At 47.1% G+C, this 26,146-nt stretch overlaps 1 protein-coding gene across 2 annotated transcripts in view; it reads right to left on the bottom strand.

The window, feature by feature from the left end:
• Window positions 1-5,049, bottom strand: part of hspbap1 (HSPB1 associated protein 1) — a 136,983-nt gene extending 131,934 nt beyond the window's left edge. Inside the window, exon 1 of one of the 2 annotated variants that reach the window (XM_033024859.1) lies at window positions 4,931-5,049. In XM_033024859.1, coding sequence (XP_032880750.1) covers window positions 4,931-4,991 — 61 coding nt within the window. In that variant the 5' untranslated portion in view covers window positions 4,992-5,049. The remainder of the gene's footprint in view (window positions 1-4,930) is intronic. The other variant, XM_033024860.1, reaches the window with a different exon arrangement.
• Window positions 5,050-26,146: the final 21,097 nt, after the last annotated feature.

The following is a 26,146-nucleotide window of genomic DNA, read 5'->3' as shown; positions in this document are numbered from 1 at the left end:
TCCTTTTATGCGGCATCTTGTGAGACAACGTTTGCGACCTTTAAGATGCATATAGTTGATTAGAGGATCACAACTTCTTTCTCTAACGAGGCAATGTATACTTTATTCAGAGTAAAATGTCACCAGGCTCCGGCCCTTAGTTATATCCACAGTAATGTACGGGGATTGCAGCTGGAGTAGGCCACTGAGCCCCCTGAAACCTTTCCCACCGCTTAATATCACAGCTGATCAGCCCCAGATCTCATCTCCTCTTCTGTGCCAGTTCCCCGTTAAGGGCCTGTCCCACTTACGCGACTTTTTCAGCGACTGCCGGCACCCGTCATAGGCCGCGGAAATTTTTCAACATGTTGAAAATTCAGCGGCGACCAGAAAGACGCTACAACTCTTTGGGTGACTACTTACGACCATACAGGTGACACCCTGGCGACATGTCGCGGGGTGAAGCCTGTATGGTCGTGAGTAGTTGCCCAAAGAGTCGTACTTTGTTCTGGTCGCCACTGGGTTTTCAACATGTTGAAAATTTTCGGAGACCTGCTGCAACTATGACGGGTGCCGGCAGGTTGCCGAAAAAATCGCGTAAGTGGGACAGGCCCTTCAATTCCCTTACCTTTCAAAAAACTATCTATTTCTCTTTAAATCCTCCCAAGATAGCGATCGCGTAGTTAATGATTCCCTGGGAGATGATGACTACAAATGATCTAATTCCAGATGCAGATTTACAGTGAACATCACACTTGGATAAGAGCAATTCGAATGAGTGAAGGTGAGAGTTTTAGAGTCATAGAGCCTTACAGTGTGGAAATGGGCCCTTCGGCAATATACGCGGGGCAATTTATAGAGGCCAATTAACCGACAAATCTTTGGGATGTAGGCGGATACTGGAGGAAGCCCACCCAGTCACAGGGAGAATGTATACACTTCACACAGACAGCACCAAAGGTCAAGATTGAAGTGGGATGCCTCTGGTGCTGTGAGCTACAGGAGAGGGCTGGGAAGTGTTCTGGATGCAGCAGTGAAATACTAAAAAGCTAGCAAGCGAGAAAATTGATTTTGAGAGAAAACTTGCATGTAATATCAAATCAAACAGTACGGCTTGTTTAGATTTACAGGCAGCAACAAAGTGGCTAGATTGAGTGTGGGGACCTCCAGAGAACAAGGCATGGGAAATAAAAACAAGAAACAAAGAAATGGCAGATATGTTAGATCAATTATTTCCATTAGTCTTCACCACGGAGGGCAGTATGAATGTCGCTAAGGTAACAGATGGATTAATTTCAAATAACAAAGAGGAACGTAAAAATAAACAATCACAAGGGATACAGTACAAGAGGACTAAAAGAAGATAATTTGCGGGGAATCTTTAAAGAAATAACCACAGGCAATTGATTGAGTGGATAATTTATTTTCAAAACTTGTTAAAATTCCTGGAGGGTACCAAAAGATTGTAAAACAGCTAACGTTACTCCGTTGCGCAAAAGTGAACGGAGAACACAACAAACTCTCTGTTAGTTTAACATCTGCTGCTGGGAAGTTGCTCGAGTCAATTTCAAAGAGAAATAGCCAATCATGTACAGCATGTTAACAGGCCCTTCGGCCCAACTTGCCCATGCTGATCAGAAGGCCCCATCTACACTCCCCCACCTGCCTGGGCTTGGAACATATTTTAGAGATACAGCACGGAAACAGGCCCTACGGCCCAGCAAGTCCACACCAACCAGCGATCCTCGCACATTATCACAATCCTGACAGCAGGCCAATTAACCTACACACCTGTACTTCTTTGGAGTGTGGGAGGAAACCGAAGATCTCGGACAAAACCCACGCGGTCACGGGGAGAACGTACATCGGATCGAACCCAGGTCTCTGGCGCTGCAAGCGCTGTAAAGCAACAACTGTACCGCTGCGCCACCATGCCGCCCTATCCCTCTAAACTTTTCCTATCCATGTGCCTGCTAAATGCTGTTATACTACCTCCGCTGGCAGCTTGCTCCATATACCCACTACCCTATGTGTGGAAAAGTTGCCCCTCAGGTTCCTATTACATTTTTCCCCCTTCACCTTAAACCAGTTTTACCCCTTCATGACCCCTGGCAAAACCCCAAATGACCCCCATAGGGAGGGGGGGGGCACGCCCCCCAGGTTATGTACCACTGCCTTAAACCCTTCTGGTTCTGGTTCTTGATTCCACTTCTCAGGGTAAAAGACTCTATGCATCTTGATTTTCCCGTTCTCTGGGTAAAGCTCTGATCATCTGCATCACATTATTTTAGGAAAGCTAAATATAATCGTCAACATTGTTTTATGAAATGGAAATCACGACTGACAAATTTACTTTGAATTCTTTGACAATGTTACAGGGAGAGTTGATAGAAGGGCGGCCCAGTGGTGCAGCGGTCGAGTTGCTGCCTTACAGCACCCGAGACCTGGGTTCGATCCCGACTGTGGGTGCTGTCTGTGCGGAGTTTGTAGGTTCTCCCCATGACCGCGTGGGTTGTCTCAGGGTGCTCCGGTTTCCTCCAACAAGCCCAGGTTTGTAGGTTAATTGGCTTCAGCATAATTATAAATTGTCCTGAGTGTGTAGGATAGTGCTAGTGCACGGGGTGATCACTGGTCGGCGTGGACTCAGTGAGCCGAAGGGCCTGTTTCCGCGCTGTATCTCTCAAGTCTAAAGTAAAGTCAAAAGGGAACCTGTAGATGCGGTGTAATTAGATTTTGTAAATGCATTTGGTAAGGTGGCACAAAAAACACTGGTGCACAGATTAATTCTGCAACGTATTGGAGGATAAGTGTTAGCAAGGATAGAAAACTGTCACAGAGAAAACAAAGATCTTGAATAAAAGCTCATAGTCAGTCTTACAGCGTGGAAACAGGCCCTTCGGCCCAAATTGCCCACACCGGCCAACAAGTCCCATCTACACTAATCCCACCTGCCTGCATTTGGCCCATATTTCTTTGAACCTGTCCTATCCGTGTACCTGTCTAAATGTTTCTTAAATATTGTGATAGTCCCTGCCTCAACTACCTCCTCTTGCAGCTTGATCTAAACACCTACCACCCTTTGTGTGAAGAAGTTAACCCTCAGATTCTTATTAAAACCAGTTTTCAGGCTGGAGTAATGTGGATTACCTACTGGATCAGTCTTGGCCCTCACTTGTTTATTACTTCCATTAAATACTTTAGAGTATAAAATGGAAGAGATCCAAGTTTGTTGACGGCATGAAAATAGGTAGAAGGGCAGGTTGTGATGAGGACATTTTGATTCTGCAAAGGGATATGGATCAATTGAGTGATGGTGGAAAAAATGGCAATTGGAGTTTAGTGTGGAGGTGCGAGAACCTGCACTTTGGAAAGAGGAACTCAAAGACGGATGTTTATCCAAGTGGGGAGAGATTGCAAGTAAGTGCTTTGAGGAATGTAAGTGTTTCGTACAACAACCACAAAGTTGTGAAGCAAATGGCTTTGTTTAATATTTAAAAAATGGATGGAGCAGAAGAACAGGGAACATAGGAAGGAACTGCAAATGCTGGTTTACACCAACGATAAGACACAAAATTCTGGAGTAACTCAGCGGGTCTGGCAGCATCTCTGGAGAAAAAGAATAGGTGATGTTTCGGGTCGGAAGCTTTCTTCACTCTTCAAAATAGGGAGGGGGTTTGTTACAGTTGTACAGAGTGTTGGTGAAGGCCACACGTAGAATCCTGCACCCAGTGTTGGTCCCTTTACTGAAAACAAGAGTAGCTATGGAATCAGTCCAAAAAAGGTACATTGAGGTAGGTCCTTGGATGACTTAGTAGGCCTATTAAGAGGCAAAACTGTTGTGTTTGTTGAAAGTTTATTAGAATGACAGCTTACTTTATTCAGACATAGAATATCCTAAGAGGGGGGGTCTCTTTCTGTCCCCCAATCCCCCCACCCCTTCTTCCTCCCTCCGTCTACCCATTCCCTCTCCGCCCACCTCTGCCCTATGATCGCTCCCTCTGCCCAATCCCTCTTTTCCTTTCATCCCCTATCCCTATTTCACCCCTTCCCTTCCTTTCACCCATCCCCCTTCCTCATTCCACTCACCTGCTCCATTACCCTCTCCCTCTCCTCCTCCCTCACTCGCCCCATTACCCTCCCCCCCTCACCTGCCCCATTACCCCCTCCCCTGCCCTATTACAACCCTCACCTGCCCCATTACCCTCCCCTCCTCACCTGCCCCATTACCCCCTCCCCTGCCCGATTACCTTCTCCCCCCTCCTCCCCCTCTCACCTGCCCCATTACCCCCTCCCCTGCCCGATTACCTTCTCCCCCCTAACCTGCCCCCCCCTCCCCTTCTCAACTGCCCCATTACCCCTCCCCTGCCTCATTACCCCCTCCTCACCTGCCCCATTACCCCCCTCCCCTGCCTCATTACCCCCCTCCTCACCTGCCCCATTACCCCCCTCCCCCTGCCCTTACCCTCTCCTCCTCAACTGCCCCATACCCCCTCCCCCATTCCCTCCCCTGCCCATAAACCCTCCCCTGCCCATTACCCTCCCCTGCCCCAGTATACCCCCCCCCCCTGCCCCATTACCCTCACCTGCCCCATTACCCCCTCCCCTGCCCCATTACCCCCTCCCCTGCCCCATTACCCCCTCCCCTGCCCCATTACCCCCTCACTTGCCCCATTACCCCCTCCCCTGCCCCATTACCCCCTCCCCTGTCCCATTACCCCCTCCCCTGCCCCATTACCCCCTCCCCTGCCCCATTACCCCCTCCCCTGCCCCATTACCCCCTCCCCTGCCCCATTACCCCCTCCCCTGTCCCATTACCCTATCTCCCCTCTAACACCCCCTTGCCTCGCAGCCACTGTGTTATCCTCAGGCTGTGAATGAACGGGAGCGAGCGGGTTGGTGAGTGAGTGTGTGTGTGTGGGGAAGAGACAGACAGACAGACAGACAGACAGACCGGGTGCCGGTGCCGGTGCCGGTGCCGCCGCCATGCCGGTGTCGGAGGCCGAGCTCTCCATCCCGGGCCTCACGTTCCCTCAGCGACCGCCGCCAGCGTCCGCAGTGCGCCTGCGCAGTCACTAGCAAAGATTATAGAGGAGCTATAAGATCTTTGGTCACTAGGGGGCGCGGTAGGCCAACACTGCGCATGCTCCTCGCCAGAGGAGGGAGGGGAGGGGGTAAGGGTAAGGAGCTCATCACGCATGCGCCGTCGCCAAGAAAGGGGGAGGAGCATGTCGAGGGCGGGAAAGTTCCGCCAGTACATGAAGGTGTGCAGGAGTCTGAAGAAGGGTTTCGGCCCGAAACGTCGCCTATTTCCTTCGCTCCATAGATGCTGCTGCACCCGCTGAGTTTCCCCAGCAATTTTGTGTACCTCCGCCAGTACATGGATAGGTGAGGTTTGGAGGGATATGGGCCTAATGCAAGCAGGTGGCTCTAGTGTAGATGGGACATGTTGGGCCGAAGGGCCCGTCTCCACACTGTATGACTATGATTCTATCACTGAAAATGCTGGTCATATGAATGACAGCGTCATTGAATGACTGCAAAATAAGCCACGGATCTGTAAGTGCTGGGAAATGGTGTGGGGTTGTCTTGAGATGGTTTGATCAGATTCTGTTTTGATCAACCCAGACACTCTGGCAGACATTGACGCAGAGACAACAACCTGGCAGCTCAAGCTCAACACCCGGCTTGAGATCTAACTATTCCTTTGGTTTATGTTTCATTCGCAAGAAGAAGAACCCAGATACTTAACTACTGTGCATGATTCCCTGCCAGGCAGTTTACAGTCATTTTTAGAGCCATGTAGCTAGGAATCCATCAGCTTAGACTTTAGACTTTCTGGAAACAGGCCCATCGAGTCCGTGCCGACCAGCGATCACTCCGTACACGTGTTGTATCCGACACACTAGAGACAATTTACAGAAGCCAATTAATCTACAAACCCGCACGTCTTTGGGATGTGGGAGGAAACCTATCGGGAGAACGCGCAATCCCCATACGAGGAGACGAGGAAACACTTTTTCTCACAGAGAGTGGTGAGTCTGGAATTCTCTGCCTCAGAGGGTGGTGGAGGCAGGTTCTCTGGATGCTTTCAAGAGAGAGCTAGATAGGGCTCTTAAAATTAGCGGAGTCAGGGGATATGGGGAGAAGGCAGGAACGAGGTACTGATTGGGGATGATCAGCCATGATCACATTGAATGGCGGTGCTGGCTCGAAGGGTCGAATGGCCTACTCCTGCACCTATTGTCTATTGTCTATTGTCATACAAACAGCACCCGGTGGCCAGGATCGAACCCGGGCCTTTGGCGCTTTAAGGCAGCAACTCTACTGCTGCGCCACTGTGCTGCCCCAGGTGGCACAATGCACAAAATTCCAGCGATTTGTTTAGGTGCATTATTGTCACGTGTACTATGGTGGAAAGCTTTGTTTTCGAATGTTTTCAATGTTTTCGAATGTTTTCAAGAGAGAGTTAGATTTTTCAAGAGAGAGTAAAGGGCCTGCTCCACTTAGGCTATTTTTAGGCGACTGCCGGCGACGGTCATAGTCGTAGCAGGTCGCCGGAAAAACGGCCACTGGGCCCCCCTACGAAATAAAATTTGAAATAGAATCATTACTTTAACAACAACAAAAAAAGGGTCAGCACAGGCGACAACCAACGTCACCTGGCAACAACCTACGTTAACCTGGCGACAAGCACGACAGCACCTACGTCAGGAGAAGTCAAGCTACGCTCATTGGCGTCAAACCCACTGCCGCCGACTGTCGCCGAAAAGTTTTGAACATTTCACAATCCAGCGGCGACCAGAAAGACGCTACGATTCTTTGGACGACTGAGGAGACGACTCACAACCATAGAGGCTACACCCCGGCGACCATGTGGCGACAGCCTAGTCGCCTGTAGTCGCCTAAAAAATCGCCTAAGTGGGACAGGCCCTTTGGATTTTCAAGAGAGAGTTAGATTTAGCTCTTAGGGCTAAAGGAATCAAGGGATATCGGGAAAAAAGCAGGAACGGGGTACTGATTTTGGATGATCAGCCATGATGATATTGAGTGGCGGTGCTGGCTCGAAGGGCCGAATGGCCTACTCCTGCAACTATTTTCTATGTTTCCAAATACAATCAGTTCAAAGTCAAGTGCAATAGATGGAGCAAAGAAGAAGCTACAGAACGCAGAAAATAGTTCTCAGCATTGCAGCGCATCAGTTCCATAGACAAAGTCCAATGTCAGCAACAGGGTAGAGGAGAATCGGGCAGTACCCTAGCTTGTGGTGTAGAAGAGAATCGGGCAGTACCCTAGCTTGTGGTGTAGAAGAGAATCGGACAGTACCCTAGCCGTTCAGAAGCCTGATAACAGAGGGGAAGAAGCTGTTCCTGAATCTGGTGGTGCTCGCTTTCAATCATCTGTCTCTTTTGTTTCGTAGAGCCTGTTTACAGATTAGATTTTTTATTCCGTCGCTGTTTCAATTTCTAAACCAACCATTTCCATGGGCAGCTGATTTAATTCAGAGCAGCAATGGGATAATGGACGTCAGAGTAGGTACGCTTTGATCAAACAGCACAGCCCTATCTGAACAAGGAGGAGGAAATATTGCTTTAAATTTGTATCATTAAAACCATTGCAGACATCATTTAGTGCCTGAATAATGTTAAGCTTCAGAATAAAGATTTGTCAGAGGAACTTTCATAAGCAATTGAGGATGAAATTAGGAAAATCAAACTTCCAGATCCGTTCATGCAGCCTGTTGTGGCAATGCGGCATAGCTGATAGCAGCTCAAACTGACGTAAGCCTGTGGTTTAGTTTAGATTAGTTTAGAGATACAGCACGGAAACAGGCCCTTCGGCCCACCGGGTCCGGGCCGACCAGCGATCCTACACTATCCTACACACACTAGGGACAATTTACATTTATACCAAGCCAATTAACCTACAAACCTGTGTAGGAAAAATATGCAGATGCTGGTTTAAATCGAAGGTAGACACAAAATGCTGGAGCAACTCAGCAGGACAGGCAGTAACTCTGGAGAGAAGGAATGGGTGACGTTTCGGGTCAAGTTCAAGTTACATTTATTGTCACATGCACCAATTGATTTAGTGAGATTTGAGTTACCATACAGCCATACGAATAAAAAGAACACAATACACGATAGAATTTAACATGAACATCCCCACACAGCGGAATCAACGTTTCCCACTGTGAGGGAAGGCAATAAAGTTCAGTCCACTTCCTCATGTTCACCCGTGGTCGGGGCCTTTGAACCCTCCGCAGTCGCCGCTGCGGCAGCCCGATGTTTCAGGCCCACTCACCGGGAGGATCGGAACTCCGATATCGGAATGGATCAGAACACACTCACGACTTGGAGTTTCCGAATCGGACGCTTCCAACCGGAGACCGCAGCTTCCGAAGTCCACAGGGCGAGCTGGATGGAGATCCAACACTGGCAACCCCCGGCAAAGGATCCCAGGACTCCGCGACGTTAAAGTCAGCGCTGCAGACCACAGCTCCATGGTGTTAATCAGCAGGCCCGAAACTGCAGAGCTCTCAACGCGGTGATCCTCGGCAAGGCATCGTCCCGCTCCGTGATGGTAATCCAGTGCTGCGCCGTTGCTGAAGCTCTGGCCGGTCTCCAGCAGGAAAGACCGCGCCAATCCAGTCGGTAGGCCACGGCGGTGGGGGGGGGGGGGAGGGGAGGCGAAGATGCAACTCGGAGAAAAGACGCATCTCCGTCCAGGTATATGACTGGGAATCGGCCTCTCCCTATATCCACCCCCCACATAAAAAAGACTAAAAAACCTTTAAAACGTAATTTTAGACAGGCTAAAAATAACAAAACGGGTGAAAGGACGGACAGCTGCTGGTGAGGCTGCCACACTCAATGGCGCCACCCGATGGATAAGACTGAAGAAGTGTCTCGACCCAAAATGTCACCCATTCCTTCTCTCCAGAGATGCTGCCTGTCCCGCTGAGTTACTCCTGCATTTTGCGTCTCCAAACCTGTACGTCTTTGGAGAGTGGGAGGAAACCGAAGATCTTGGAGAAAAGCCATGCAGTCATAAGGAGAAGGTACAAACTCCGTACAGACAGCACCCGTAGTCGGGATCGAACCTGGGTCTCTGGCGCTGTAAGGCAGCAACTCTACCACTGCGCCACTGTGCCACCCAGGTGCTTTGGCTGATAGGTTTAGATTTATTGCTGTTATGTGCATCAAAGTCTAAGCCTCATGCATTAGACGCCAGTATCACATTTACCTCCACAGACACCTTTTTTTTGCACTATTCATTTGTCTAGGCATTTTCAAAGAACCTACTTGAAATCGGTGCTTGGTTTTGTGATGGTTTGCGCCTCAAAAAATTTCCAAACATCTAGTTTAGAAATAGACATAGAGTACATCAATACCAACGCTTAAAATGTGGATTGCAAGTATGTTGGACACCGCTCATCTTGAGGAAATGCGATTCCTCCTAATGGATAAATCAGACCAATTCATAACGAGTTGGTCTCCATTCGTCGTTTTTTTGGAATCATATGGTGCAATACAATTGTAAAAAATAACTGTTTCAGGACTGGACGAGGGTTGGTCAAGACTATAAATAATGATCTCCTCTTTTTTTTTTTTTTTTTTTTTTCTTTTCTTCTCTCTATTCTCTCTCTCAACTTTTTTCATTTACTCGTTTTCTTTTTTCACACACTATATATTTCACATCTTTCTATCCTTTACTATCTAACTTCTTTTTCTTATTCTAATCTTTTTTCAGTGTAACAAAAAAAAAAAAAGAAGTTGTACATAAAATGTATTATGAAAATATATATTAGGCACTTTGGTGCCATATGACTGTACTTACTTCTAATAAAATAAAATATTAAAAAAAAAAAAAAAAAAAATAGACATAGAGCATGGAAACAGGCCCTTCGGCCCACTGTGTCCATGCTGGCCATCAATCACAGGTTCACGCCAGTTCCATGTTATCCCACTATCTCATCCACTCCCTGCACACTTGGGACAATTTTATCAACTTCAATCAACCTACAAACCTGCAGGTCCTTGGGATGTGGGAGAAAATCGGAACACCTGGTGGAATCCCATGCGATCACAGGGAGAACGTTCAAACTCCACACAGACAGTACCCATGGTCCGGTTCCAATCTGGGACTCCAGCTCTGCGTTTAAGCAGCAGATCAACTAACCATCTTTATTTTGTTTTTGTTTAGTATATTATTCGGTTATTATTAGCATCTGTACCGAGGTACGGTGACATTCTTTTTGTTGTTGTTGTGAGTTATCCAGTCAGTGGAAAGATTATTGATGATTACAATCAAGCCGGCAGCAGAATGCAGCTACGGGACGAAGGGCATTTTATTTAGTGCTGGATGAAGTCCAATAAAAGATAGTTCAAAGGTGGCTTTCGAGGCACTGTACCTTAACTACCCCGTAAGAATCGAGGCTGCTCACTTTTGCTCCAAGAACATTTTGCAGCCAACAGTTGGTACAGTTTAAAACAAATTTGAAACAAAAGACTCTGACCTGTTTGAAAAACAGAGCTCGTCTCCCTGGTGGAGACAGAGAGGGGAAAATCTGAGTAATCGGGCAAGTGTGAGGTGTGGCAAGACCCTATATGACAGGGAATCAGACCAATCCCATTTTTGGGCTTAGTTAATTAAAAATTGTCCCTAGTGGGTGTAGGATAGTGTTAATGTGCGGGGATCGCTGGTCTGAAGGGCCTGTTTCCGCGCTGTATCTCTGAACTAAACTAAACAAATCAATCTATCCATGTACCTGTCCAGCCTAAAGAAGGGTCTTATACGAAACATCATCTGTCAATTTCCCTCTGCAGAGTCCACCTGACCTGTTATGCCCTCCAGTGGCTTGTTTGTGTGAGGTTCCAACATCTGCATTCTCCCATCTCTCCAGTTTGAATTCATCACCTTGTTTGTGAACGGTAATTCCCACATTGTTCATTAGGTGGCAGTGTGGAACCAGAGGAGGAGACATTTCTGGCGATCGACACAAAACGCTGGAGTAACTCAGCGGGACAGGCAGCATCTCTGGAGAGAAGGGATGGGTGACTTTTTTCGGGTCGAGACCCTTCTTCAGACTGATGTCAGGGGAGTGGGCAGTACAGAGATAAAATGTAGTCCGAGACAGTAAGACTGGTGAGAGAACTGGGAAGGGGGAGGGGATGGAGAGAGAGGGAAAGCAAGGGTTACTTGAAGTTAGAGAAGTCAATGTTCATACCACTGGGGTGTAAGCTGCTCAAGCAAAATATGAGTTGCAGTTCCTCCAATTTGCGCTGGGCCTCACTCTGACAGTGGAGGGGGCCCAAGACAAGGGGTCTCGGTCTCGACCCGAAACCTCCACCCGTTCCTTTTTGTGTCTATCTTCGGTTGAAACCAGCATCTGCAGTTCCTTCCGAGATATTTCTGGAGCACGGGACTTCAGCTCAACAAAAGAAGACTCAGCGGGTCAGCCAGCATCTGTGGAGAACACGGATCGGTAATGTTTGGGATCAGGACCCTTCCTCTGACTGTGTGGGAAGGAACTGTGTGGGGAGTATTGGTTGGACAAAGGCCAGAGATGAAAAGACAAATAAGAATGACTCAGTGGGCTGAAGGGCCTGTTTCCACACTGTATATCTAAACCAAACTAAACTAAATTTAACTTAGCTGGACAGTACAGCGCCAGAGGCCCAGGTTCAATCCTGACCTCGGGTGCTGTCTGTATGGAGTTTGTACCTTCTCCCTGTGACGGCGTGGGTTTTCTCCGGGTGCTCCAGTTTCCACCCACACTCGAAAGACCTGCAGGTTTGTAAGTTAATTGGCTTCTGCATGTAATGTGTAGGATGCAAAAGTGGGATAACATAGAACTGTGTGCACGGGTGATCGATGGTCGGTATGGACTTGGTGGGCAGAAGGGCCTGTTTCCACACTGTGTCTCAGAACTCTAAAGTAAACTTCTGCAGTAACGGGGGCAGCGTGGCTGAGCGTTACAAAACAGTAATGGGCCTGTCCCACTTAGGCGATTTTTCAGCGGACTGCCAGCGACTGTCAAGTTGCCGGCAGTCGCCTGAAAAACCAGCAACTGGAACGACGACTGAAACACACACACACACACACACACATACACACACACACACACACACACACACACACACACACACACACACACACACACACACATCGCTTCCTTCACCAGCCCGTTATACAAGCGGGAGATAGGGCAAGCGGGGGGAGAGCTGTCTAAAAAATTCACTCGGTGCAAAGTCAAGGTGAAACAGACACACACCGCGATGAACAGGAAAGTTAGGGCTGTAAAAAGATGGCTAAAGCCATTGTACGGTAAGTCCTTTAAAAGAAGGGAGGAGAGGGTGGGGGGGAGAGGGGAGGAGGGGGGAGGAGGGGGGTGAAATGGGGGAGAAAGGGGGGAGAAGGGGGGGAGGACGGGGGGAGAAGCGGGGAGAAGGAGTGGAGACAACTTTTAAGAAGCCAGAGATACACGGCTGTGAAGCACGGCGGATATTTAACATTACCGGTCGGTTATCCTTGATTCTGAAAACTACTGCTACCTTTTTTTTCCCCAATGAGCCAATGAAATTCACCGGTCAGCACCGGCTACAACCTACGAGAACCTCCGAGAATCTTCAACCTCCTGGCAACCCACTTGAACCTCCTGGCGACCCACCTACAGCTCGAGAATTCTCGCTACTCTCCGTGGCGGCTTCATTCTAGTCGCCGCTAATTTTCTGGGCACCGTGTTATAGGAAAGATATAGTAAAGCTGAAAAGGTTACAGAGAGGATTTACTAGTGATGTTGCCAGGGCTCAGGGTTCTGAACTACAGGGAGAGGTTGAGTAGGCTGGTACTCTATTCCTTAGAGCGCAGGAGGATGAGGGGTGATCTTATAGAGGTGTTCAAAATCATGAGAGGAATAGATCTGGAAGATGCCCAGAATCTCTTGCCCAGAGTTGGTGAATTGAGGACCAGGGGCCATAGGTTTAAGGTGAAGGGAAAAATATTTAATAGGAATTTTTCTCACACAAAGGGAGGTGGGTGTATGGAACAAGCTGCCAGAGGAGGTAGTTGAGGCTGGGACTATCCCAACGTTTAAGAAACATTCAGGCAGATACAGTACATGATAGGAAAGGTTTGGAGGGATATGGACCAAACGCGGGCTGGTGGGACTCGTGTAGATGGGACATTGTTGGCTGGTGTAGGCAGGTTGGGCTGAGGGGCCTGTTTCCACACTGCATCACTCTATGACTCTAAGTAAAGCTCGTGCAGCATTGTTGGTCTAGTGAGAGTGACAAATATCTGGCCCATAATCACTGTCAGATAAAGAGATTGATATCTACAGCAATATACTGGTTACGAGCTTCATTAAAAACAATCTAACAAAACGTATGCAGCCGAGACTTTATCGTTATACAAATGGATATCCTTTACTCTAACCTTACCTGCGTAAGGTTAGAGGAAAGGATAAGAATTTAGTTGAATACCACACTGACCATGGAATTTTAGTGTAGGATTTCCAATTGAATGTGCAGGAAGGAGTTGCAGATGCTGGTTTACACTGATGACAGAAACTAAATGCTGGAGTAACTCAGTGGGACAGTCAGCATCTCTGGAGAGAAGGAATGTGTGACATTTCGGGTCGAGACGCTTCTTCAGACTAAGTCAGGGGAGAGGGAGACACAGAGATATGGAAGGGTGCGGTGTGAAAACGAGACACCCAAGGGGTGCGAAGATCAAGGAATATGTCGAACAGATCATTGTTAGCGAGGGGAAGTTGACAACAAAGCAAACAGAGATAAAATGTAATCATGGGGACTGGTCTGAAGTTACTTAAGGAAGTAGCCCCAGAAATAGTGGATGCATTAGTGATAATGTTTCAAAACTCTTTAGATTCTGGAGTAGTTCCTGAGGATTGGAGGGAAGCTAATGTAACCCCACTTTTTAAAAAGAGAGGGAGAGAGAAAACGGGGAATTACAGACCAGTTAGTCTAACATCGGTAGTGGGGAAACTGCTAGAGTCAGTTATTAAAGATGGGATAGTAGCACATTGGACAAAGTCAGCATGGATTTATGAAAGGTAAATCATGTCTGACGAATCTTATAGAATTTTTCGAGGATGTAACTAGTAGAGTGGATAAGGGAGAACCAGTGGATGTGTTATATCTGGACTTTCAGAAGGCTTTCGACAAGGTCCCACATAAGAGATTAGTGTACAAACTTAAAGCACATGGTATTGGGGGTTCAGTATTGATGTGGATAGAGAACTGGCTGACAAACAGGAAGCAAAGAGTAGGAGTAAACGGGTCCTTTTCAGAATGGCAGGGAGTGACTAGTGGGGTACCGCAAGGCTCAGTGCTGGGACCCCAGCTATTTACAATATATATTAATGATTTGGACGAGGGAATTGAATGCAACATCTCCCAGTTTGCGGATAACACGAAGCTGGGGGGCGGTGTTAGCTGTGAGAAGGATGCTAGGAGGCTGCAATGTGACTTGGATAGGCTGGGTGAGTGGGCAAATGCATGGCAGATGCAGTATAATGTGGATAAATGTGAGGTTATCCACTTTAGTGGCAAAAACAGGAAAGTAGACTATTATCTAAATGGTGGCCGATTAGGAAAAGGGGAGATGCAACGAGACCTGGGTGTCATGGTACACCAGTCATTGAAAGTAGGCATGCAGGTGCAGCAGGCAGTGAAAAAAGCGAATGGTATGTTAGCATTCATAGCAAAAGGATTTGAGTATAGGAGCAGGGAGGTTCTACTGCAGTTGTACAGGGTATTGGTGAGACCACACCTGGAGTATTGTGTACAGTTTTGGTCTCCAAATCTGAGGAAAGACATTCTTGCCTTAGAGGGAGTACAGAGAAAGTTCACCAGACTGATTCCTGGGATGTCAGGACTTTCATATGAAGAAAGACTGGATAGACTCGGCTTGTACTCGCTAGAATTTAGAAGATTGAGGGGAGATCTTATAGAAACTTACAAAATTCTTAGGGGGTTGGACAGGCTAGATGCAGGAAGATTGTTCCCGATGTTGGGAAAGTCCAGGACAAGGGATCACAGTTTAAGGATAAAGAGGAAATCCTTTAGGACCGAGATGAGAAAAACATTTTTGACACAGAGAGTGGTGAGTTTATATTTAAGAGGGAGTTAGATGTGGCCCTTGTGGCTAAAGGGATCAGGGGGTATGGAGAGAAGGCAGGTGCAGGATACTGAGTTGGATGATCAGCCATGATCATATTGAATGGCGGTGCAGGCTCGAAGGGGCGAATGGCCTACTCCTGCACCTATTTTCTATGTTTCTATGTTTCTATGAAGTCAAGAGTCATGTGTCCCAGCTAGGTCAATGAAATTCTTGCTTGCTGCAGCACAACAGAATATGTAAACATAATACAGAACAGGAGATAAAAGTTCAGTGTGTGTAAACCATAGGCCATTTATTAGGCATGTTGCAAAACTGCAGTTCTGTCACTGCCCGTGTGCGCGACTTTGGTGCCTTTGAGAGGGGGGTGGGTTTAAAACGCCGTTTTCTCCAGGTTGTTGAAATCAATGTTGTTCAGCCTGCTTAGTTGCTGACGAAAAATCGCTGCGACATTCGTTCTCTGCAGTTATTTTCAAACTAAGTTGGATCATTTAATTGTTATAGAAAATTAAAAATCATCTTCTAAAGCCGCGAACGCCGACAACGGGACGGATCTCACGTAGGGGACAAGGCAAGGTAGGTTGTTTATTTTTATATTAAAAAGTGCTACTTAAGATCCCTTTAATCAAAATTTTAAGTTGCGAGAAGGTGACTTGGAGCCCATCCGAACCGGCAGTATTTTTCTTGCCGACATGGGATTCAAATCCACCGCAACCGCAACATTCCAAACCATCGCGTTCCAGAAAAACCCACTCGCAAGATGATTTAAATGGCCATTAATTTACAGCAATTTTACTTCGGAGTCACGTGAGTGACTACGTGAGAAGAAGGGCCGTCCGTCTGCGTGCGCGTCACTATGTCTGAAAGCAATGCACACAACGGAATGGCAGAGGCACTGCGTCCTCCCAGCCGTTGGGATTTAAAAAGCGGCAGGTAAGACTTGTTGAAATACTTATCTGCGTTCTTTTTCGGACATCAGCCCCCAGACTATTTACTAAACTACTGAAACCAATTCTGGGTCTACTAAGGTCTCAGAACCATATGGCATATTTGGATGACATTTTTATTTTTGGATTCACCAAAGAATTGGCAGAAGCATCAGTCAAAGCAACCAAAACCCTGTTTGAAAGGCTTGGTTTCCTCATCCATCCAGTTAAATCAAAATTGACACCTACCAGGGTAATTGATTACCAAGGATTTACAATCAACACGGTAAAAATGTTGGTGACTTTGCCTAGGGGCATACAACAAGATTGACTAAAGCCTGCAATGACCTGATAGTCAAATACAAGACATCTATCAGGCAAACAGCGAGTGTAATTGGCAAATTAGTAGCTCCATTTCCAGCAGTACGTTACGGGCCTTTGCATTACCAGAATTTACAACGAGCAAAGGAACGAGCACTCAGATTCCATGCAGGCCAATTTGGCAAACCTATGCGATTGCCAGCAGAGGCCATTGTTGAATTACAATGGTGGATGACGAACTTGAGTCATAGCTCAAGGGAAATCTTGCTCGAAAGTCCATCGGTGGTTCTTCAAGCCGATGCAAGCGGTTTAGGATGGGGAGCTACTGACACAGTCAAGAGCTGTGGGGGCAGATGGAATGAGCAGGAGTCTGTGATTCTCCAACAACATGGAATCAATTACCTGGAATTGTTGGTGGCACAATATGGGCTCAAGGCTTTCTGTAGCAACATGCAACATGTGCATGTTCAGATTCAGATAGATAACACTACAGCGGGAGCATATATCAATCACATGGGTGGTGTAAAATCCGTATCTTGCGACAGATTGTCAAACCTCATTTGGCACTGGTGTATCGAGAGGGATATTTGGGTCACGGTGGTCTATCTACCACGTTGGCAGATGCCAGGTCATGAATATTTCATGATAACACAGAATGGATGTTGAATCGTGCAGTATTTAATGAAATAACTACACGATTTGGCTTTCCAGATATTGATCTGTTTGCATCTAGATTAAACCATCAGTTACCCAGATATGTGTCCTGGGAGCTGGATCCAGGAGCAGAGGCAATGGATACTTTCTCCCTCAATTGGGGAGGAATGTTTATGAATGCTTTTCCTCCATTTTGTCTCATCAGCCGATGCTTGACCAAAATTAAGCAAGACAAAGCCACAGGCATTTTGGTAGTGCCAGATTGGCCTACACAAGCCTGGTTCCCAAAAATTTGGGGAATTATAGTCCAGCCATTAATGGCTGTACCCAAGAGCAGGGACCTCCTAGTGAACCCAGTTACAGGGAGCAATCATCCACTACATGACCAAATTAATTTATTGGTTTGCAGATTCTGAGGAGGCCATATCAAGGTCTTGGACTGTCCGAACGAACTGTGGATGTCATCACTACGGCATGGAGGGACAGTACTAAAAAACAGTACGCCACACATATAAAGAAGTGGGAAATGTTCTGCAATGCCAACAATATTTCATACAAAACAGTTCGGATTACAGATGTCTTGGAGTTCCTATGAACTCTGTACTATGACTATAAACTAAGTTATAGTGCAATCAATAGTGCCAGAAGCGCACTATCCTCCTATCTAATGCTGGAGGCAGGGCACGGGTCGATAAGAACGCACCCCCTCATAACTAGATTTATGAAGGGTATTTACAATTTAATACCTCCAAGGCCAAGGTACACGGACACCTGGGATGTGAGCGTGGTACTAACCCTACTTCGACAGTGGGGACCGCCAATGGCCTTACCATTTATAAAACTAACCCTGAAGGTGGTCATGCTGATGGCACTAGTAACAGCCCAAAGAGTCCAGACTCTGCAAACGTTGCGATTGGACTACATGATCACCAATATCAACAAAATAACGTTCATTATCAGAGACCTGATAAAACAGAGCAGGCCAGGAATGCCAGGGATGAAGATTCAGTTCTTGGCATATCCAGAGGACCAACGGTTGTGTGTGGTAACATACTTACACCACTATCTGAGAGTTATGGAGAACCTCAGAGGCTCAGAACAATCGGTCCTCATCAGCCATAAAAAACCACATCAGAAGGTATCAACTCAAACCATCGCCAGATGGTTAAAGGAGGTAATGGCGGTAGCGGGAGTGAACATTGACATTTTAAAATCTCACTCCACCAGGGCTGCATCTACGTCGGCAGCAAGAGCAATGGACGTGCCCCTTAACGACATCCTAGCGGCTGCAGGATGGGCGAATGAACGGATGTTCCACCGGTTTTACAACAAACCTATAACCAGACCGGGGGTGTTTGCACATACCGGTTTAAGTTCTGTTTCCTAGTTTCCCCCCAGGTTGGGAGGGGTAACTATTAAAAACAATTATTTTCTTTTAAAGCATCAGTGTCTTTACTTAACTACGTTATGTCTGAATGCTTTAAGAACTATACTCATCCACGGTCAATCCATTCAGTGTGTGACGCCTGGATTCGTAACCGGCGTGAAATCACAGAGCTTTGAAATCTTCTCGTAGTCACTCACGTGACTCCAAAGTAAAATTGTAAGATTAAACGAGAACTTACCAGTTTGAAGTTTGATCTTGATTTTATGAGGAGTAACGATGAGCGATTACGTGCGCACCGCTCCCACCCTCATACTATCAAGGTCATATGGTAGTTCTAGTTTCTTCACAATCTTACTATTCTCAGGTCCTCTTTTTATCTGTGATTTAACACCGCTGCTTTGAAGATTGGCGCGCACGCAGACGGACGGCCCTTCTTCACGTAATCGCTCATCGTAACTCCTCATAAAATCAAGATCAAACTTCAAACTGGTAAGTTCTCGTTTAATCTTACTATTAAACACTAAATTCCGTCAATTTGGCCTATAAATTAATGACAATGAGATTTAAAAATCATGTTTTATTGTGAATTCTTGTGTGAATGTTGTTTGGACACTTCGGCTATTTAAAAATGTTAATCTTTCCTTAAGAAATGGATAGATGTTTAGATCTAGTAATTGAATTTAGATGAAACTGATGATTTTCTTGTTGAGTATTTACTATTTGTTTTAGCGTTTAACTTTATCATTTCTACCTTTTTTTCTAAAACTGCAAATAATAACTTGTTTCTGTTAATGCTGTTCAGTGTTTTTTTTAAATTCACATTGTAAACAGATGTCTCCAAAGAAGAAATGCAAAATTGTCGATCCAAAAGCCCAGCCAGGCATAGCTAAAGTTCAATTTGAAGTGAAGTTCTCTGTCATGCCCGAGCCTGGTGAACGCATCATCGGTTCCTCACTCCCCTCCATTGAGTCTGTCCAAAGCAAGTGATGTCTGCGAAGGGCGCTCAGCATCGTCAAGGACTGCTCTCACCCCAACCACAGAATGTTTACCCTCCTACCATCCGGGAGGCGCTACAGGTCTCTCCGTTGCCGGACCAGCAGGTCCAGGAACAGCTTCTTCCCTGCGGCTGTTACAGGGAATTGCCAATCACGCCCCCCCCCCCCGGACACTCCACCCACCAGGAAAAAATAATTGCACTACTATGACTGAATGCACGTAAATATATTTATTTATTGCTCATATTCTTTGTCGCTTTTCTAGGGAGATGCTAACTGCTTTTCGTTGTCTCTGTACTGTACACTGCACAATGACAATAAAGTTTGAATCTGAATCTGAATCTGAAGATCCTGAATCCTTGACATCTGCCGAAAGCCAAGTGCCCATATTTCAAGACACTGAGGACATGGGCGATGACAGTCATAGTCTGCATCCTCCACTGAATCTAGCAACGCCAACGACAGCCGCTGCCTCACCTGAACCAATGACATCGACATCTAGTGTTTCAACAAGATGTAGCAGAGAATTTCTCAGTCTTCCACCAGGGAAACAGAAATTGAAGAAAAGACTAAAGTTTGTGTCCGAATCCAGGGCTGCTCTTTCAACAAAGTATCACACAAAGATCAGTGAACTTAGGGCACGGTTGAAAATTCCCAAACGTGTAGTTAATCAAGCCTTAAAGAGAAACAATGCGGAGGACAATCTTGTTTGGGAAAGACTGTCTAGCAGTAAATGCCATTCTGCAGATGAGCAAACTTCGGTATAAAAACGGAAAAGGGGACCCAAAAGGATTTGTCGCATTTTTAGATGACAGGAACATCCCCCGAGGTGTCCTCCCACGGTACCGTGGCAACAGGTTGCACATACTGTTTCATATTAGTGGCAAGCTCATAGAATATTGTGATTACTTTGTTGCCCTGCTGAATAGCGGAACATCCTGTGGGGGGTTGAAAAGCCCCATCCTCCATGACTTCACCCAGGCTGAAGCAAAAGTAGAACTTCAGATATTGGGCTTACTTGGCAAATATCTGACTGGGCCTTGGATGAAGCGCTTCTACACTTCAAGCCAGAATCAGATCAACCATGTTGATGGCATCAAAGTGGTTAAAGGGGTGATTGCTGCTCTAAAGGAAGCCACAGAAAATCCAGACAACTTGATATTGGAAAGGGAAGATTTCTTCGGTGAGGAGGTACATCTTGACGCCACATTGAAAAAACTTCGGGAGCTACCAGTACATCCACAGTTCAGTTCAAAGATGAGGAGCTGTCTTCAAGCTGTCATCACTGTGTTGGAGAGGCAGTATAGTAAATACTTTGAACTTGATGTAACTGAGAAACTGAAGGAGGAGACTGCATCAGCAAGATCATACAACATTGATTAGGTATGTTACAATACTTACCTTCAGCGGCGCTGCAATTCTGCCACTGGCCATGTGCGCGATTTTGGCGCGTTTGAGGGCGGGGTTAAAACGCGGTTTTCTGGTCCTGGTCCTGGATTATATTTTGTTGGAGTGCAAGTTTTTGCTGAAGAATCGTTCCGACGGCCGTTCTGTGTGTTTAAAAAAAAAATTCGCCCGACAAGTTAATCGCTGGAGTGATTTTAAAATCAGCTTCTGAAGCCGTCAACGCCAACAACGGGGCCGGATTGTACGTAGGGGACAGGTAAAAGAAAGTTGTTCATTTTTATGTATAAAAGTGTTTCTTAAGATGCATTTAATTCACATTTTAAGTTGCGAAACGGTGATTTTTTTCCCCGAACGAACCAGCAGTGTTTTTGCTACCGATATGGGGGACTAAATCACCGCAACCGCAACGTTCCAATTGATTGCGTTCCAGAAAAACCCACTCGCAAACTGATTTAAATGGTCATTAATTTACAGGTATAAAACATTAAATTCCATCCATTTGGCCTGTAAACCCATGACAATGAGATTTTAAAATTATGTTATATTGTGAATTCTTGTGTGAATGTTATTTGGACACTTAGGCTATTTAAAAATGTTAATCTATTCTTAAGAAATGGATAGATGTTTCGATCTAGTAATTGAATTATGTAATTAGCTACAAGTTCAAGTTCAAGTTCAAGTGAGTTTATTGTCAATCAGGTAACTAACTAATTATATGTTTTAATTTTAGGTCATCTAAGTAAGATTGTTTCATATTTGTTTCAGAATGCTATTATTTTCTATAATAACTGAAAATTTCTTTCAGTTCTCTTAATTTTTAAGAAAGTTATGGCCATTTGACTGTCCTCGATCACAGCTTTTGAGTTAAGTCAATAGAAAAGCAATAGGGAACAAGATGCTAATTTCCGAGTATGAAAATGGCCATAACTTTTTTAATACTGAAGATATGAAAGTGAATTAGGTGTCAAATTAAACTTCTTGTTATGCTTTATCTAATGGGATAAATTACAGACTTGATTTTTAAAATCTCAAAATGTTGTAACATTGCTACATTGATGCGGAGGAGATAATGGGGATGTTTAGCTCATCGAAACTGAAATCTCCCAATGCCACCATGTGTTATTTATCATGTAGGATGCGGGCCTGCAAGAATAGAACAGTCAACTTCCTTGATAATCTCGAGGAGCATCGTAGGGAGGAGGTGCTCTGTAAGGCAGTGACATGGGGGAGAGTGCAGAGGAAAAGACGGAAGAAAAAACAAAAGGAATTGACAGCAGAAATCATCATGCGACACAAAGGCAAGGAGCATTAGAACTTATGATCTTATGGACTTTTGAGCTGGCAGTTTGAAGAAGTTAATGTGTAGCTAGAAGCAACAGCTGACAATGTATTACACCTGGGTAATTACCTTTAATTTCAGAGTTTGGAATGTAAATGCCTTTAACGCAATCGCACAGCGACATTTTAACGTTAGGTTTCATTTTAGCTTCCCATTCGGTCGGTAACTTTCGTGTTCGTTTTCTAGGTCTGCACAAAACTCGAGAGTCTTTAGTTTACAACAGAAGTCTTTAATGTTTCACTCAATGCTGGCAGCAAGACTAGTCACAATGGACGCCCGCATACAGTCTGCCGACAGGATAAACCAAAGATCATAGAGAAGGAGTGGAGCACGACACTCCACTCCTATGTAATCCAACGCACTGAGGTGTAGTACGTAACGGAGCGTCACGGCCGCCATCTTTCAATGCAAAACGCGACTACCGTTATGCCTCTCGCAGTGTAATCCGCTCTATCATCTTTGGTATAATCCGTGTTGTAGGGGAACAGTGCGTGATAAAGATCATCTATCACTTCACATATTTTAGTTAATTTCATTGTAAATGTTTTCCCCCTGTTTCTGCCCATTTCCCTCCCCATCCTTCCTCCCCAGCCCCCTCCCTTGTGCAGTTTCCCTTGTATTGTATTGTGCAGCTTCCCTTGTATTGCTTTAACACACACTGTGCACAAAATTAAATTTAACATATATATATATATATCTATATTACTAAAAGTCTAATCTTGACCACTTCCTGTTGTTCTGTATATTGATTTTAGAAAAAACGCTGCCACTTACGGCTGTGTTTTTGGCCATCTTACTCAGAGTCCCCCTCCGTTGCGCAGGACAAGAGGATTTTTCCCATCGATGAAAAATAAAAGAGTTATTAGTGTTTAAAAAATGTTGAGATTCTCTCTCCTGAAGGCCATGCCCCTTCCGGAGGGACTAAAACCGGAAGTATTGAGTGTCTCAGTCAGTCTCTGCAAGTTGGGGAGCAAGAGGGTCACGTCTCTCAGTCTGAGCTGAGAATAACACTGAACACATGTCTACTAAACTGTGAGTGTAGTTTGTTGACAAATTAGCGGCGACTAGAATGAAGCCGCCATGGACAGTAACGAGAATTCTCGAGCCGTAGGTGGGTCGCCATGAGGCCCTAGTGGGTTGCCAGGAGGTCGAAGGTTCTCGTAGGTTGTAGCCGGTGCTGACCGGTGAATTTCATTGGCTCATTAGGGGAAAAAAAGGTAAGCAGTAGTTTTCAGAACCAAGGATAACCGACCGGTAATGCTAAATGGCCGCCGAGCTTCACAGCCGTGTATAGATAGATAGATCCTTTATTGTCATTCAGACCTTTCGGTGTGAACGAAATTATGTTGCCTGCAGTCATATACAGAATCAATAATAACAAAACATACAATAAACACAAATTAAACATCCACCACAGTGAGTTCACCAAGCACATCCTCACTGTGATGGAGGCAAAGTCTTAGTCTCCGTCTCTTCCCTCCTTGTTCTCCCTCTGCACTGAGGCGATCGATCCAGGCCGAAGATGCCGCTCTCCAGTCCAGCGGACCTCCGTGGTGATGTCGCCGCCGCCGAAAGCCGGAACGCCGTCTCCACGACCGCCGCCCCAGCTCCAGGTCCCGCTGTCTCCGCTCCAGGCCGCCACAGCATCAGCTCCGGGCCGCCGCCCCAGCTCCGGGCCGCCGCCCCCGCTCCAGGCCGCCGCCCCCGCTCCAGGCCGCCGCCCCCGCTCCAGGCCCCGCAGTCTCCGCTCCAGGCCGCCGCCCCCGCTCCAGGTCCCGCAGTCTCCGCTCCAGGCCGCCGCCCCAGCTCCAGGCCGCCGCCCCAGTTCCGGGCCGCCGCCCCAGCTCCAGGTCCCGCAGTCTCCGCTTCGGGCCGCTGCCCCAGCTCCAGGTCCCGCAATCTCCGCTCCGGGCCACCGCCCCAGCTCCAGGCCGCTGCCCCAGCTCCGGGTCCCGCAGTCTCAGCTCTGAGCCCCGCTGCATCAGCTCCAGGCCGCCGCCGAAAGCCAGAACGCCGCACCAGCAAGTCGGGCCACCGCTGCCTTAGTCCCGAACACGGCCAGCCTCTCGTTGGTAAGTCCTGGCTGGCTCTGCCTCCGGAGCCTCGGGGTCGGTCGCAGGTTGGAGGCCGCCGGCTCCGCCATTAGGCCTCAGCGCAGACGGAGGCAGAGAAGGGGGATACGACACGAAAAAGTCGCATTCCCCCGAAGGAAGAGACAGAGAACACGTTTCACCCCGTCTAACACAACCCAACAAACTAAAACTCAACCAAACCAAGACAAAAAAACAACAGAACAAAGTAAAGACAGACGGACTGCAGGCGAGCCGCAGCTGTTAACAGCGCCGCCACTTCCGTATCTCTGGCTTCTTAAAAGTTGTCTCCACTCCTTCTTCCCCCTTCTCTGGACCGGAAGTGGCGGCGCTGGGAACGGCTGCGGCTCGCCTGCAGTCCGTTTGTCTTTACTTTTTTCTGTTGTTCTTTTTCGTTTTGTGTAGTTACGTTTTTGGTTTATAAGTTGTGTTTATGTGGGGGGGGGGGGGTGGGGGGTTGAAACGGGGCTTGCTGTCTCTCCCTTCGGGGGAATACGACTTTTTGTCATATCCCCCTTCTCTGCCTCCGTCTGCGCTGAGGCCTAATGGCGGAGCTGGCGACCTCGAGGCTCCGGAGGCAGCCTGTCAGGACTCGCCCTGGGCTCGCTCCCGTGAGGGCGGCCCAGCTCGGGGCTGGAACTGTGCTCCCGTGAGGACGGCCTGGCGAGGGGCTGAGACTCTCTCGTGAGGGGCTGTGACGCTCCCGTCGGAGTGGCCCAGCCCGAGGGTGGAACGGCACTCCCGTCGGAGTGGCCCAGCCCGAAGGAGGAACGGCACTCCCGTCGGAGTGGCCCAGCCCGAGGGAGGAACGGCACTCCCGTCGGAGTGAACCAGCCCGAGGGAGGAACGGTACTCACGTGAGGGCGATCCGGCTCAGGGCTGGAACGGTGCTCGGTGGCTGGGACGGCGTTCTGGTGACCTGAGTCCGGGGTTCAGCCGCGGGCCAGCGGCTGCGTATGCTGGACTGGAGGGCGGCAGCTTCGACCACCCTGGGCCGCGGTGTTTGAGCCGGCCCGTTGCGGGATTCGGTGAGCCGCGGGACTGTTTGTGCCATCGCCCGGTGGGGAATCGCCTCAGCGCAGAGGGAGAAGAGGAGGGAAGAGACAGTAACCCTAAGATTTTTGCCTCCACCACAGTGAGGAGGTGCTTGGAGGATACACTGTGGTGGATGTTAATTTGTGTTTATTGTTGTTTTTTATTGCATGATTGTATGTATGACTGCAGGCACGAAATTTCGTTCAGACCGTAAGGTCTGAATGACAATAAAGGTATTCAATTCAATTCAATTCAATTCTCCCCCCTCTCCCCCTCTTTTAAAGGACTTAACATACACTGTGCTTTAGCTGTCTTTTCACAGCACCAACCTTCCTGTTCATCGCGGTGTGTGTCTGTATCACCTTGGCTTTGCACAGAGGGAATCTTTTAGACAGGGCAAGCGGGGGAAGCGCTATCTAAAAAATTCACACAGGTTGGTGAAGGAACCGATGTGTGTGTATGTGTGTGTGTGTTCCACTCTGACAGTCGACATTCTAGTTCCCGGTTTTTAGTCCGTTGAGAAATTGCCTAAGTGGGACAGGCATATTAGGCCATTCGGCCCATCGAGTCAACTCCACCATTCAATCATGGCTGATCTTTGCCTCCTGATCCCATTTTCCTGCTTTCTCCCCATAACCCTTGACACCCGTTATATTTTTATGGATTATATTTTGTTGGAGTGCAAGTTTTTGCTGAAGAATCGTTCCGACGGCCGTTCTGTGTGTTTAAAAAAAAAATTCGCCCGACAAGTTAATCGCTGGAGTGATTTTAAAATCAGCTTCTGAAGCCGTCAACGCCAACAACGGGGCCGGATTGTACGTAGGGGACAGGTAAAAGAAAGTTGTTCATTTTTATGTATAAAAGTGTTT

This window comes from Amblyraja radiata, chromosome 7 (genome assembly GCF_010909765.2).
Source record: "Amblyraja radiata isolate CabotCenter1 chromosome 7, sAmbRad1.1.pri, whole genome shotgun sequence".
Taxonomy (NCBI): domain Eukaryota; kingdom Metazoa; phylum Chordata; class Chondrichthyes; order Rajiformes; family Rajidae; genus Amblyraja; species Amblyraja radiata.
This window is presented reverse-complemented; position numbering and strand designations above follow the sequence as displayed.